Consider the following 15585-nt stretch of genomic DNA (forward strand, 5'->3'; position numbering starts at 1 on the left):
TAACCACATCCAGTGGTTATGTCACCATATAAAACTGAAGAAGACGTACAATTAGTTGTACATAGGGTAATTTTTTGGGAGAATTTTTGAAGTGTAACGCAACTGCAAACATCTGCTTATAATAATGCCATGCGGATTATTCGGTACTTGAGTGTTTAGGACCTCCACAAAGTTAACATGAAGGAAAAAGTCGAAGCAATTCAGAAAGGGTATGTTGAATCAATAATAGGCTTGTTTGCGAAGTACGAGAATGTTATTTGAATTCTAAGGAAATTAAAATGGATATTTTTGCGAGAACGGCGATGATCATTCCACGAAACACAGGCTCAGTAAGTATCTGGTAACTGCGTTGTGTATTTCAACGAAAGCGCATAAGGCCAAGAGTGGAGAGACGAAGACGCGTGTGGGGGTTACAGACATTTTGCCCTCGTTCAGTGCGTGAACTGAACAGGAAGTGGAACTCTAATGACGATGCGAAGTATTCCTTTCTACATGTGATACATAGTCGATTGCGGAATTTACATCTTGTAGATATGAAAGCAAAGTAGACGCGGACATATTTGGAAAAAAGATGTAGAAGCAGCATGTCATATTAATTTTGCACAAATATTATTCCAATCTGAAGCAATGTTTCTGACTGAATTTTCATTAAATACAAACGCAATAGTAGTCACAAAAAAGTTACCCGATTGAGGCTTCCAGTTTTCCACTCTCATCTGAGACTCCATTTGATGGAAAGGCTGCATCGTACTTCTCCTGTAACAAAACGCTGATCAATAACACGCAATGAAATTGTTTGAAATGTATAGCAGGTTGCGATCCGGGTTACTCCGAAACAGCTCTTGCAACTTAAACATAGTGGTAATAGAAAAAAATCTGCTACAATAGAACACTTTCATAGCACATAATAATTTATAAATGGTTATTGTGCAAAAAATAAAAAGGAAATGGGTAATGCTCTATTGAAAGCTTTCTCACAGGAGACGTGAGGCCTGTGAAGCCGCGTTTAAGAGATGTGACCTTGTAAACGTTCGCTGGCGCTGCAAAGTGTTTCCTATATTGTATTGTATTGTATGTTAACCGGGGACCTAGAAACGACGGAGAGGCTCCGTCCCCGCCGCAGCCGCAGTGGTCCACAACCCCACGACGACTACCGCAGTCCACTTTACCCCTCCGCCGCCCCACACCGAACCCTGGGTTATTGTGCGGTTCGGCCCCCGGTGGACCCACCAGGTAACGTCTCACACCAGACGAGTGTAATCCCCATGTTTGCGTGGTAGAGTAATGGTGGTGTACGCGTACGTGGAGAACGTGTTTGCGCAGCAATCGCCGACATAGTGTAACTGAGGCGGAATAAGGGGAACCAGCCCGCATTCGCCAAGGCAGATGGAAAACCGCCTAAAAACCATCCACAGACTGGCCGGCTCACCGGATCTCGACAGAAGTCCGCCGGACGGATTCGTGTCGGGGACCAGGCGCTCCTTCCCGCCTGGAAAGCCGTGCGTTAGACCGCACGGCCAACCGAGCGGGCTTGTTTTCTATATTACTCATTCATCTATCTTCAATTACTCAATTTATTATAGTAACGTGCACATATATTTTATATTTAATTTGTGGATAGTAATATTGATCATACTACCATTTTTTACACAGTGAAAAAAAGTATAAAGCTGTGTTTGAAACAGATTCCGGTACTGATTTCAGCATTTAAGCACGCACCATGCTATAGAGGTGTCACGTATTTTTCACATACTGCATTTCCTAAACAGAAAACTATGTGTAATAATTATTTAGAATTTAACTAGTTGCTCAGAGTAAGAGTGTTAAACAAAAGTTAAAGGTAGTGCCAGCCTCACCTGTCGGTTGATCTTGTCCAGCTGCTGCTCGTAATGCTTCTTGAGGGCGTGCATGTCTGCCTGCAGCTTGCAGTTATTCACGTGCTCTGCCTCGTATTCCCTCCTCATCTCTTCCATCTGCTTCTCGTACTCCAGCCTCAGCTTCTCTCTCTCCTGTTCCACAAGGCTGCCTGCAGAGAATAGCATTTGTCTTTTAAAGTGCACTATTTACCACACACAGATGTGAAAGACAGACACAGAATACATAAACGTACCATCTACATCCACATATGCATTTACATGGTTACTCTGCAATTCACACTTAAGTGCCTGGCAGAGGGTTCATCGAAGCATTTTCATACTACTTCTCTACCATTCCACTCTCGAATGGCGCGTGGGAAAAAGGAACACCTAATCTTTCCGTTCGAGCTCTGATTTCACTTGTTTTATTATGATGATCATTTCTCCCTACGTAGGTGGGTGTCAACAAAATATTTTCGCATTCGGAAGAGAAAGTTGGTGACTGAAATTTCGTAAATAGATCTCGCCGCAAAGAAAACCGCCTTTGTTTCAGTGACTGCCACCCCAACTCGCTTATCATATCAGTGACACTCTCACCCCTATTGCGCGATAACACAAAACGAGCTGCCCTTCTTTGCACTTTTTCGATGTCCTCCGTCAATCCCACGTGGTAAGGAACCCATACCGCGCAGCAATATTCCAGCAGAGGACGGACAAGTGTAATGTAGGCTGTATCTTTAGTGGGTTTGTCGCATCTTCTAAGTGTACTGCCAACAAAGAGCAGTCTTTGTTTCGCCTTCCCCACAGTATTATCTATGTGCTCTCTCCAATTTAAGTTGCTCGTAATTATAATTCCTAGGTATTTAGTCGAACTGACAGCCCTTAGATTTGTGCGATTTATCGTATACCCAAAATTTATCGGATTTCTTTTAGTACCCATGTGGATGACCTCGCACTTTTCTTTGTTTAGTGCCTGTCCACCAGATAATTTATGTATATGGAAAATAACAGTGGTCCTATCACATTTCCCTGGGGCACTCCTGACGATACCCTTGTCTCTGGTGAACACTCATCGTCGAGGACAACAAACTGAAATGAAAGCAAATAAATCGCCAGGTACTGATGGAATCCCAATTCGTTTTTACAAACAGTGCTGTACAGCATTGGTCTCTTACTTAGCTTGCATTTATCTCGAATCTCTCCCAGGCAAAAGTCCCAAGCGACTGGAAAAAAGGTTACTTAAGAAGTTTTCGAGCCACTCACATACCTGGGAACTCGTTCCGCATGCTTGCACCTCCCTTAACAGTCGGCAGTGTGGCATCGTATCAAATGCTTTATGTAAATCTAGAAATATCGAATCCGCCTGTTGCCCTTCATACATGGTTCGCAAGATCTCATGTAAGAAAAGGGCAAGCTTTCTAAAACCATGCTGATTTGTGGACAAAAGCTTTTTCCATTCAAGGAAATTTATTATATTCAAACTTCTAATATGTTCAAGGATCCTGCAGGAAACCGATGTTAAAAATATTGGTCTGTAATTTTGTGGGTCTGTTCGTTTACCCTTCTTATATCCAGGAGTCACCTGCGCTTTTTTCCAGTCGCTTGGGACTTTTGCCTGGGAGAGATTCGAGATAAATGCAAGCTAAGTAAGAGACCAATGCTGTACAGCACTGTTTGTAAAAACGAATTGGGATTCCATCAGTACCTGGCGATTTATTTTCTTTCAATTCTTTCAGTAGTTTCTCTGTTAATTTCCACTTTTCGCACCATACAGAAATTCTCTCTAAATCATTTTGTAATTAGAACTGATCGTGTGATGGTTTTACTAGACGGTAAATTACAGCGTCATCTGCAAACAATCTAAGGAGGCTGCTCAGATTATCACCTAGATCATTTATATAAATGCACGCATGCAAAAACTCAGGGGTCGGAAAAAAAATATGGAAACACATTACCGTGCCTAACAAGGTGTAGGAAACCCACTGACATTCAAAGCAACTTCCAGTCGTCTCAGAATGGATAAATACAGGTCCTCTATGGTTTTCAAGGTAATCTTATACCATTCTTCCTGCAAAATGGTGGCAAGTTCAGGTAACAATGGCAGAAGAAAATAGCGATCACACAAAAAAATGGCTCTGAGCACTATGGGACTTAACATCAATGGTCATCAGTCCCCTAGAACTTAGAACTACTTAAACCTAACTAACCTAAGGACATCACACAACACCCAGCCATCACGAGGCAGAGAAAATCCCTGACCCCGCCGGGAATCGAACCCGGGAACCCGGGCGTGGGAAGCAAGAACGCTACCGCACGACCACGAGATGCGGGCAGCGATCACACAGCCGTCTCTCCAAAGCAGACCACAAAGGCTCAATAATAGTGGGATCTTGTGGTTGTGGTGTGCGCGGTAGATGTTACAATTCGTGTCGTGCTCAAAAAACCAGTTCTGGGCGATGCGAGCTGTGTGAATCTGTGGCTTGTCGTCTTGGAACACAGCATTACCATTGGGGAACAAGCATTGTACCATGAGATGAACTTGATCATCCTCAATGATGGTTCAAATGGCTCTGAGCACTATGGGACTCAACTGCTGAGGTCATTAGTCCCCTAGAACTTAGAACTAGTTAAACCTAACTAACCTAAGGACATCACAAACATCCATGCCCGAGGCAGGATTCGAACCTGCGACCGTAGCGATCTTGCGGTTCCAGACTGCAGCGCCTTTAACCGCACGGCCACTTCGGCCGGCGAATCCTCAATGATCCCATAATCCTTGGCACTACTGCCATCTTGCAGAGAAACGAAGGGACTCATGGAATACCACGATATGGCTGCCCAAAAAATCATCGCACACCTACCTTCTTTCACTCATAGGGATAAAACACCGCCAACATTTGGAAACAGTATGAAAAAAGACTCATCCGCCCAAATGACTTTCTTCCATTCTCCACAGTCCAGGTTTTATGGCTTCGGCATCACATTTTCCTGTTACGGGCATTTGTATCACTGATAGTGATTTTGGATTCCAGCAGTTACGGAAGCACCCATCATACGGGCGCCAATCATTTGCCCACGTTAGAATTCACTTACCTCCACCATAATACAATCACAGCCACACAGAACTCTGTACTGACCACGACTGGTATTTCAAACGTGTTGAGGAGATGGCACAAGTGCCGTTGGTGGTCAAATACAACATCACAACCTGCAGGCTTGACTAGTATCTGCATTTATTTATGTTCAAGTACTCATTTCTCGCCGTGTTTCGATATTTTTATCCTTCTAAATCTTCCTACAATACAGTCGAGACGCAGTCTGCACCAGCTTAAGCTTTCGTGGCCAATACAATGGAAGGAATGGGAGGGAGGGATCCAAGGAGACACAAACTTTGAAATCTAGAAGAAATGTGAAAGGCTCATGGTGTTTCAGGTAAGACCGCAGTGTCCTGTGGTGTCGCAAAGGTCTGCGCGACAATACATGCCAACGAAAAAATAATTTTGGTACTTTTTGTTAAGTAAAAGCTTAACCCCATGGTGTTGTAGACACTGAATTCGTATATTTACCTCAGTTTCTAGTGCCACGATGTCATAAACAAGAACATTAGCACATCACGTGCAATTGGAATGAAAAGTATTTTTCCAGTGTGAACATATGTTTTATTGGGGGGAAAAGCACTTTTTTATTTCATTGGAATTGTGTGTCCACTGGTTTGTATTTCCTTCCTCTCTTCCCCCTAAAGCGTCTTGTATAGCTTTTTCCGAGAGGTATAGTCTATTGTACGTTTCGGTGAAGTGCCTAACAGCAGCCTCCCACCATGTCGTTACTCCAATGACCGTGATAGCGTGTTTCCATCACTTTGATGCCGTGTTGAAAGCACTCAATTTGTTAGTTACTGATACGACCCAGATTTTTAAGGGAAATTCTAAGTAACTGTTCCAAAAGCGAATATTGAGGCTCGTCAAACAGCCTAACTACAACAGAAATGTAGTATGGATCTTTTTGCTACCTAAGAACAATGAAACCTAAGCTCATTTGTCACTTACAGTGACTTTTTATTCAAACTTGAAATTGAATATCATTTTCCGAGTTTCAGGTTCAACAAAAACAATATCTTTCCCTTTCATTTCTGATAATAATAAATTTTTCAAATGGCTCTAAGCACTATGGAACTTAACATCTGAGGTCATCAGTCCCTAGACTTAGAACTACTTAAACCTAACTAACCTAAGGACATCACACACATCCATGCCCGAGGCAGGATCCGAACCTGCGACTGTAGCAGCAGCGCGGTTCCGGACTGAAGGGCCTAGAACTGCTCGGCCACGGCGGCCGGCTATAATAATAAAGAAGAACGAAATAGCTTATTATAATATTTACAACATATACTAATCGGTTAACTACTTTCAGTATAATAATAACTTCAGATTATTAACACCTGCAAGTGCACATTAATATGATGTGTCACCACCACCCTTCGTTTTTATGACGACTTGAACTCTTCTGGGGACACTTTCAATGAGATGTCTCAATGTCTGTGGAACAATGGCAGAACATTCTTTCTCAAAAGCCGAAACCAGACAAGGTAGTTATGTTGGACACCAGGATCTGGAGTGAAGGTGACGTTGTAACTCAACCCAAAAGTGTTCCATTGGTTGCAGGTGAGGATTCTGGCCAGACCAGGTCACTTCAGGGATGTTAGTATCCAAAAAACCACCGCCCCACAGTAGCTCCTTTATGACAGCGTGTTGAAAGCTCTCACTTTGTTAGTTACCGACACGACTCAAATATTCAAGGAAAATTCTAGTTAACTGTTAAAAAAAGCAAGTCTTGAGGCTCGTCAAACAAAAAAATGGCTCTGAGCACTATGGGACTTAACTTCTGAAGTCATCAGTCCCCTAGAACTTAGAACTACTTAAACCTAACTAACCTAAGGGCATCACACACATCCATGCCCGAGGCAGGATTCCAACCTGCTACCGTAGCGGTCGCGCCTAGAACCGCTCGGCCACCCCGGCCGGCCCTCGTCAAACAGCCTAACTTCTTAAACTGTTCTGCTACAAATCGTCTTCGAACTATTCCTCTGCTGCGTGTTGTAAAATATGTTCATATCCTCCCGCATTTCTGATTTTCTTAAGTGCAGTTAGGGGGCCACACCCCAACCACGACAATTACACCCATATTGGAACACAATTTCCTCCGTAGTTCACTTTTTTGCACTACACAAGATGTTAGTTGAATTCTCCAGGTCTTCGCCAAATTCAAATCCATCCACCGGAATTTCACAGAGAATATCGTGATTCATCATTCCAAATCACTCATTTCAAGTCATCCACTGTCTTTACACCACCTCAAGCGTCGCTTAGCTGTGACTACAGAAATGTGTGGTTTATGAGGAGATCTTCGACCATGATATGCCATGCTTTTTCACTCCCAACGCACAGCCATTATGCTGGCTGGACTGCCGGTAGCAGTTTGGAATTCACGAGTGATTCCTTCCGCTGATCTCATGTGATCTTTTACAACCACCCTCCGTAACGTTCGACGGAACCTTGTCAGTCAGTACATGGAGTCTGGCTGGTCTTGGTTTAGTTGTGGTTGTTCATTCGCATCTCAAATTCACAATAATATCACATACGGTCGACTTTGGTAGCTTTAGAAGGGTCTAAATGTCCCTGAAGGACATGTTACTCAGGTGACATCCAATGACTAGGCCACGTTCGAAGCCACAGACCTCTCCTAACCGACCTTTCTACTGTTACTACTTGTCTACTGACAACGCAATACTCCCTGGCTCGTTTTAAACTGGCAATTCTGCCTCTCGTGACATCTAGTGGTCCATTTCGCATTGAGTAGCGGTGCTCGGATACTTTTGATCGGATAGTGTATGAAACATCTATCACCAAAATCGTTAAAATTCCCGTTGTATAGTTGTTGTTGTGGTCTTCAGTTCAGAGACTGGTTTGATGCACCTCTCCATGCTGCTCTACCCTGTGCAAGCTTCTTCATCTCCCAGTACCTACTGCAACCTATATCCTTCTGAATCTGTTTAGTGTATTCATCTCTTGGTCTCCCTCTACGATTTTTACCCTCCACGCTGCTCTCCGGTACTACATTGGTGATCCCTTGACGCCTCAGAATATGTCCTACCAACCGATCCCTTCTTCTAGTCAACTTGTGCCACAGATTTCTCTTCTCCCAAATTCTATTCAGTACCTCCTCATTAGTTATGTAATCTACCCATCTAATCTTCAGCATTCTTCTGTAGCACCACATTTCGAAAGCTTCTATTCTCTTCTTGTCTAAACTATTTATCGTCCACGTTTCACTTCCATACATGGCTACACTCCATACAAATACTTTCAGAAACGACTTCCTGACACTTAAATCTATACTCGATGTTAACAAATTTCTCTTCTTCAGAAACGCTTTCCTTGCCATTGCCAGTCTACATTTTATATCCTCTCTACTTCGACCATCATCAGTTATTTTGCTCCCCAAATACCAAAACTCATTTACTACTTTAAGCTTCTCATTTCCTAATCTAATTCCCTCAGCATCACCCAATTTAATTCGACTACATTCCATTATCCTCATTTTGCTTTTGTTGATGTTCATCTTATATCCTCCTTTCAAGAGACTGTCCATTCCGTTCAATTGTTGTTCCAGGTCCTTTGCTGTCTCTGACAAAATTACAGTGTCATCGGCGAACCTCAAAGTTTTTATTTCTTCTCCATGGATTTTAATTCCTACTCCGTATTTTTCTTTTGTTTCCTTTACTGCTTGCTGAATATACAGATTGAATAACCTCACTCCCTTCCCAACAACTGCTTCCCTTTCATGTCCATCGACTCTTATAACTGCCATCTGGTTTTTGTACAAATTGTAAATAGCCTTTCGCTCCCTGTATTTTACCCCTACCACCCTCAGAATTTGAAAGAGTATTCCAGTCAACATTGTCAAAAGCTTTCTCTAAGTCTACAAATGCTAGAAACGTAGGTTTGCCTTTACTTAATCTATTTTCTAATATAGCATCGGCTATTAATTTTAAAAAAATAGTGGGTAGTACGGCCTTTGTTGCCATCGTATTAGGAACACCACATTAAAAACTACTAGAATAAGCCAACTTGGATTAAAAAAATTGTTTCATCGTTCGCTTGTGCAGTCCTACAGTCTGATGTTTGTGTTTTTATACTTTGAAATTTAAATAAGTGTGAAATTACAGTGAAATGAATACCCCTAGCTGCATACAGGTGTTGATATAAGTCAACGGGGACAGTTGAAAATTTGTGTCCCGGCCGGGACTCGAACCCGGGATCTCCTGCTTACATGGCAGACGCTCTATCCATCCTTTTTTTTTATCGGTGGGTTTGGTATTTGCAGACGTCACATGACATCCGTTAAAGTTCGTTTGTTGATCCTTCAAATGGCTCTGAGCGCTATGGGACGTTGATCCTTCCACTCAGTTTTTTATTATGGAGGCCAACCAGCTCTCTGACCGAACACGCTGAGCTACCGTGCCGGCTTCCATCCATCCGAGCCACCAAGGACACAGAGGATAGTGCGACTGCAGGGACTTGTCTCTGGCACACCTCCCGTGACACTCACATTCGCAGCTTATTGTCCCACACTATATTCATAGTGCCCCTGTCCATTTTACTCATTACTCGCGGCTTTCCTGCCGGTTCCCCTAAGAGTTCCGGATAGAAGAAGATGGTCAAATGGCCGGTGAGCCTTAACTATATATAGATGAAGATGGTATCTGTTCTTTTCAACATGTCCGAATGAACAGATAACATCTTCATATAAGTATTTAAGTAAGTGTGTTGTATAGGTGCCGGCCACGGTGGCCGAGCGGTTCTAGGCGCTTCAGTCAGGAACTGCGCGACTGCTACGGTCGCAGGTTCGAATCCTGCCTCGGGCATGGATATGTGTGATGTCTTTAGGTTAGTTAGGTTTACGTCGTTCTACGTTCTAGGGGACTGATGACCTCAGATGTTAAGTCCCATAGTGCTCAGAGCCATTTGAACCATTTTTTGTTGTTGTTAGGTACTGCAAGCAACGTCAACGCCCTAACGAATTGACCGATAATGATCGAACAGATTGCGCATTTTCGCTTCATAGCTTGCTTGCAGAAGGCATTCTACTCTTGTTTCTATCTCAGTTGTTCCACAAAGAAACAAAGAATATGAATACCATTCAACTTACTTCTATAAGTAGATTTCCTGTTTGTTTGAGTTGGTTCATTGTTTTATTATTACCTTAATATCTAGCTACTGAATGCCACTCATATTTTGAAATATGAGCAAGTCTAAGGTTATCCTCACACGCGATAGGATAGTGTTAGTCGCCGAGGAACTTGTCGAGCTTCTTAACGCCACAACGTGCAATTTTACACAACAGAGCATTCCGAGGCGTGAAGGCTGACTAAGCAAGTGGTCAAACACATTGCTTGCGTCAGTACTCATCCGATAACTGTCTTGATAGATCGTTGGGTAGAGGGAAAGTATGAATGGACTGCTTACCAACTCGCATGCACACAGTGAGGTCAGTCGTTGCACTTAGTGTCTGCAACTCTCTAGAATACATTACGAGTCACCCGACGATTGACGGATTATTAAATGACAAAATAGTTTTTTGTGCTCTGCTGGCACGAGATTCGAACGCGAACTGGTTGTGTTGATCCTAGGTTCTGGGATTTAGAAACATGGTGACCCGCGCCGAGATATCTGTGAGAATAGCTCTGCCAAGATTCAGCGCTGTTTACGTGCCTTGCAAAACCCTTCGAGCCTCGCAGGCCAGTGTGCCAAGGGTATGGTTGTCGGAGGCCCTGCTAACACGTGCGAGTTCCCAGGACGTTCGTATTCCGGTCCGGGTGAAAGCGTATCCATGAAATGCATTCGTAAAGTACTGATACGGTACCACAACAGCTATACATTTTACTGGAACCATATGAAAATTTCTGCCGGAGCGGGATTCAAAACTGGATTTTCCGCTTGTCGTGTGTGGTTGCCTTAGCCACCTCTGTTATCCGAACACTCTTCCAGAACCTTCCCAACTCTCCATAAGTCCCAGTATCTGCTCCCCATAGTACTTTCACAGTTATGTGATTCCCGCATGAAGAGAGACTTATTTATTTTTCTTGTCACTTTGCCTGGACTTTGATTTGAAATATGTTAGTGAAGTATCTGTATCTCATAATATCTCTATAGTTCGATGTTATGATCTTTCGGATATGCCTGCAAATGTTTCCAGTAAATTGTATAACTGTTGTGGTACCGTATTCATAGTTTACTAATCCGTTTCATGCTTTAATATCGCTATCCTTTTATATTAGATTAGATTTAGTTTTCGTCCCATAGACCCAAAAAATGAGATGATTCTCGTGGGTAGGAACATGTCAGAAAGTATGACATAAAAACATAAAACATTTGAATATAATACTTACTACCCAGATCATTTGTCAGGAGATAGTCGAAAATGAGTCAATACAATGCAGTAAACCCCGACAGCTAATATTTACACACCGTTGGGTGGCTTGCGGAGTATAAATGTAGATGTAGAATTAACACACTGTCAGGGTGAAACACTGTTATCCACTATTAATAACTTTATCATACGCAAAATACCTAATCTTGACTGTCGTGACCAACTGTTGTCAAAACTGAAATCTAACAAATATTTTTACTTAAGCTGACTTAACAGTCTCTGTTAAGATATTCATCTATGGAGTAGAAGGAGTTGCCTATCAAAAAGTCTTTAAAACTCTGTTTAAACCGTGCTTTACCTGAAACCGAGTTCTTAATGGTTGCTGGTAATTTATTAATAATGTGTGTTCCTGCATATTGGACCCCTTTTTGGACCAAGGTAAGTGATTTTAGGCCTTTCTATAGATTTTTCTTATTACTAGTATTGATACTGTGTACTGAGCTATTGGTTGGAAATAGAGATGTATTACCTGCAACAAATTTCATTAAGGAATAAATATACTGAGAAGCAGTGGTTAGAATACAAAGTTCGTTGAACAGGTTTCTACAAGATGTTCTTGAATTTACACCACAAACGATTCTTATCACACATTTTTACACCCTAAAAACTTTTGCTCGGTTTGATGAGTTGCCCCAGAATGTGATCCCATACGACATAATAGAATGAAAGTACGAAAAGTATACAAGTTTTTTTATATATTTATATCTCCTATATCTGACATAATTCTCACGGCAAATACAGACTTGTTTAGGCGCTTAAGCAATTCTGTGGGATGCCCTTCCCAACTGAATTTATTATCGAGTTGTAATCCCAGAAATTTAACACTGTCAACCTCTTCGACCTGCATGTCTTCGTACGTTATACTAATGCTGGAAGGAAATCTCTTACAGGTTCTGAACTGCATATAGTGGGTCTTCTCAAAATTTAATGACAACGAATTAGCTTTAAATCACTTATTAATGTCAGTGAAAATTTGATTAGCAACTATTTCTAAATCTGTACTTAACTTGCTACTTATTATAATGTTTGTATCATCTGTAAACAAAACAAACTTAGCATCTGGCAATGTAACAGATGAGAGGTCATTAATATACACAAGAAAAAGCAATAGACCCAAAATGGAACTTTGAGAAGCAGCACATGTAATTAATTCCCAGTCAGACGAAGACTGACTGCTTACTGCACAGGTATTTCGCAACGACGCCCTTTGTTTCCTGTTAGATAGATAAGACTCAAACTACTTCGCAGCATTGCCGGTGACACCATAATACTCTAATTTACTTAGGAGAATGCTGTGGTTCACACAGTCAAAGGCTTTTGACAGGTCACAGAAAATGCCAGTAGCTTGTAATTTATTATCTAATGAATTAAGTACATTCTCACTGTAAGTGTAAATAGCTTTCTCTATATCAGAACCCTTCAGAAATCCAAACTGTGACTTGCATCGCCAGCAATGCCTGTTCGGATATGTATGCATATCCGAAGGAACATTGCATCGAACTGTACAGACTCTGTCATAAACAGACACTGCACAAATGTATTAAAGCATATTGGTGGCAGCAGAACCAGGCAATGACCTTAAGCAATGGGGCACGCGCAGCTATTTCTGTATCCGCTCCTAGCTACAGGGAGTTTGCTTAACTAAAATCTGACACATACATTCCATATACTCCACTTCTTTTTATCCACCAACAATAAATTTAAAATCCTTACGATCTGAGGATTGGTTAACGGACTTTGAAGAGAAGTCAAATAACATCAAATGGGATATAGTAATCAGTAATACGGTAAAAACATATTATTACAACGAGGAGCTGTGTTTCATTATGGAGGAACAGATCGAGGAGGAAATTTGAATGTAGGTTTCATTGTGAACTAGAAGAGCAAAAAGAATTTTACTGGCGTCGAAGGACTCTCAAACAGAATAGCAAGACTTATTTTGGAAGTAAACATAATATAATTAGTGTAAATTATTCAAGTTCATGCTCCAATTTTCTGCCATTCTCATGAGCAGCTATAAGATCTAGCGTAATAGTTACAGGAATTGCTAAATGACATCAAATGTCGTTACGAGACGAGAATGGGTGGTTTTAATACAAACGTAGGACAAAAACTAAAGAAGCAGTTCTCGGTATGAAATGTAGGGTACAATAGTGGAAATGACAGAGTTAATACATTAACAGAATTTGCCTAGTAGAACGATATGTTTTACCCCTCTGTATTATTGCTGAAGAAGCAAATGGACTTGGTAAAATAAAAATCAACTTGATTATATTTTATGAAATAGCTAAGAAAGTGGACGGAGTGTGACGGTCTTAAATCACTTTGTTATTTCGTGTGATCTCAAGCCAGTTAGATGCAGAGTGAGAACGGATACATAGCTGTAATGAAACAACCTACTTAGGCAGGAAATCGGAAATGTAGATGAGACTGTTCACGAATATGAGAAATAATAGATTAAATTAAGCCTTAATTCCAGAATATTACAAACTGGACATTATATTCTACGTAGACGAAAGGCCAATTATATGAGAAAGGTACTTATGTAAACAGCAAAAGATACTGCACTTGTGAAGAAAGCAAAAGGAAGAAATTCTCAAATGGAATGCTATTAATATTAAATAAAAGTAGAGAACTTTAAATAAATGATAGTAGGAATATTATATAATATCCTAAATTAAAGAGAACTATTCGGTAATGTCTTCCAGAGAGGATCTGAGGAAAGACAATGAAAATTTGTTAAGGTAAACAATTTAAGACATTCCCGGAAAAACGGGATAACCCTCGAACGTAAAAACTTAGAGATAAGTGTTGTCATCTGTTGCTGGGTACAGGAAGTATCAAAACTGACACTGGTCTCACACCTAAATATCTTAATATGATATTTAGAGGTGAGGACAGCAACATATGGCAACACTTACCTCTAAGCTTTTACATTTGAGGGTTAGCTCGTTTTTCCGCGCATATCTTCAGTTGAAAACAACAGGTATCTGAGGTAAATAAAACAAAAACTTATTTTGGGTAAACACCAAATTCCCTCAGAAGGTACAGTAACGAACATAAGAGAGAAAACTGTACAAACATTAAGATAGTTTCAGAAACACAGGTAATAACGGACAAGTCGTTTCTCGGATAAAGACAGATGATCTGCACAAATCCATTCGAGGCACAAAGAAAGGAAAGGCTCCTAGCGATGATGGAGTTCCAATGAAAATGGTTAAAACTAGAGCAAAGTAATACAAAAGGAGGTTACAAAAATTCCTCAGAACTTAAACAATGTTGTAATTATTCTACTTCATATAAAAAAAGACAGACAAGACAAAAAACTGAAGACCTATCAGACTTTCCACCGTAATGTGCAAGATATGCACTAAAATTATCACCATCCGCATAGAAGGGAATTTAGATTTGAAACTGGCAAATTAACAGTACAATAAACAATATTATGGAACGGAGCAGTATCAATTACTACTTTGTCTGAGATTCGCAGATTCTGAAAAGTTTTTGACTCAGTTTCAAGAAAGTTTCTACTAGTAGCCCTTGAATAAAAAGGCATTGATTTAACATAATTATGTTAGTATTCTGAACGAGGTATCAGCCAGGAAAATATATTCCATAACATCAAAAATACTCTCAGAAATCCTATAAGAAGGTCCTTAAACTGGCGAAAGCTTGAAGGAATATGTGAACAAAAGTGAATCACTTTCGTGTTGCTGAAGGTGTTGTATTTATGGTTCAAATGGCTCTGAGCACTATGGGACTTAACATCTATGGTCATCAGTCCCCTAGAACTGAGAACTACTTAAACCTAACTAACCTAAGGACATCACACAACACCCAGTCATCACGAGGTAGAGAAAATCCCTGACCCCGCCGGGAATCGAATCCGGGAACCCGGGCGGGGGAAGCGAGAACGCTACCGCACGACCACGAGCTGCGGACTTGTATTTATGTTCCTGGTGCAGATGTACTACAACAACTAATGGAAGAAGTTTGAAAGTAAGCCTAATAATGAAATGTAATACGACTACAATAATGTATAATCAACACTTCGAAGAAAAACTTGCACAAATTAACATTATGCCACAGACACAGCGAACGATTTTTTAAAAATTTTAGGGCAGCTGAAGAGACTGACTGGATGGAGAGCATAAGAATAGAAAGAAAAGTAAAACTGGTCAGCCATGCTTTTGGTAAACTAAATAGGAATTTGAAAGCTAACTTTCAATGTGATTCGAAA

The 15585-nt window shown here is 41.0% G+C and overlaps 1 protein-coding gene across 1 annotated transcript in view; it reads right to left on the reverse strand.

The window, feature by feature from the left end:
• Positions 1 to 15585, reverse strand: part of LOC124556381 (osmotic avoidance abnormal protein 3) — a 373479-nt gene that overhangs the window by 159115 nt on the left and 198779 nt on the right. The window contains exons 8-9 of the mRNA XM_047130344.1: positions 1857 to 2026; positions 686 to 756 (exon numbers count right to left, since the gene is read on the reverse strand). Coding sequence (XP_046986300.1) covers positions 686 to 756; positions 1857 to 2026 — 241 coding nt within the window. The remainder of the gene's footprint in view (positions 1 to 685; positions 757 to 1856; positions 2027 to 15585) is intronic.

This window comes from Schistocerca americana, chromosome X (genome assembly GCF_021461395.2).
Source record: "Schistocerca americana isolate TAMUIC-IGC-003095 chromosome X, iqSchAmer2.1, whole genome shotgun sequence".
Classification (NCBI taxonomy): domain Eukaryota; kingdom Metazoa; phylum Arthropoda; class Insecta; order Orthoptera; family Acrididae; genus Schistocerca; species Schistocerca americana.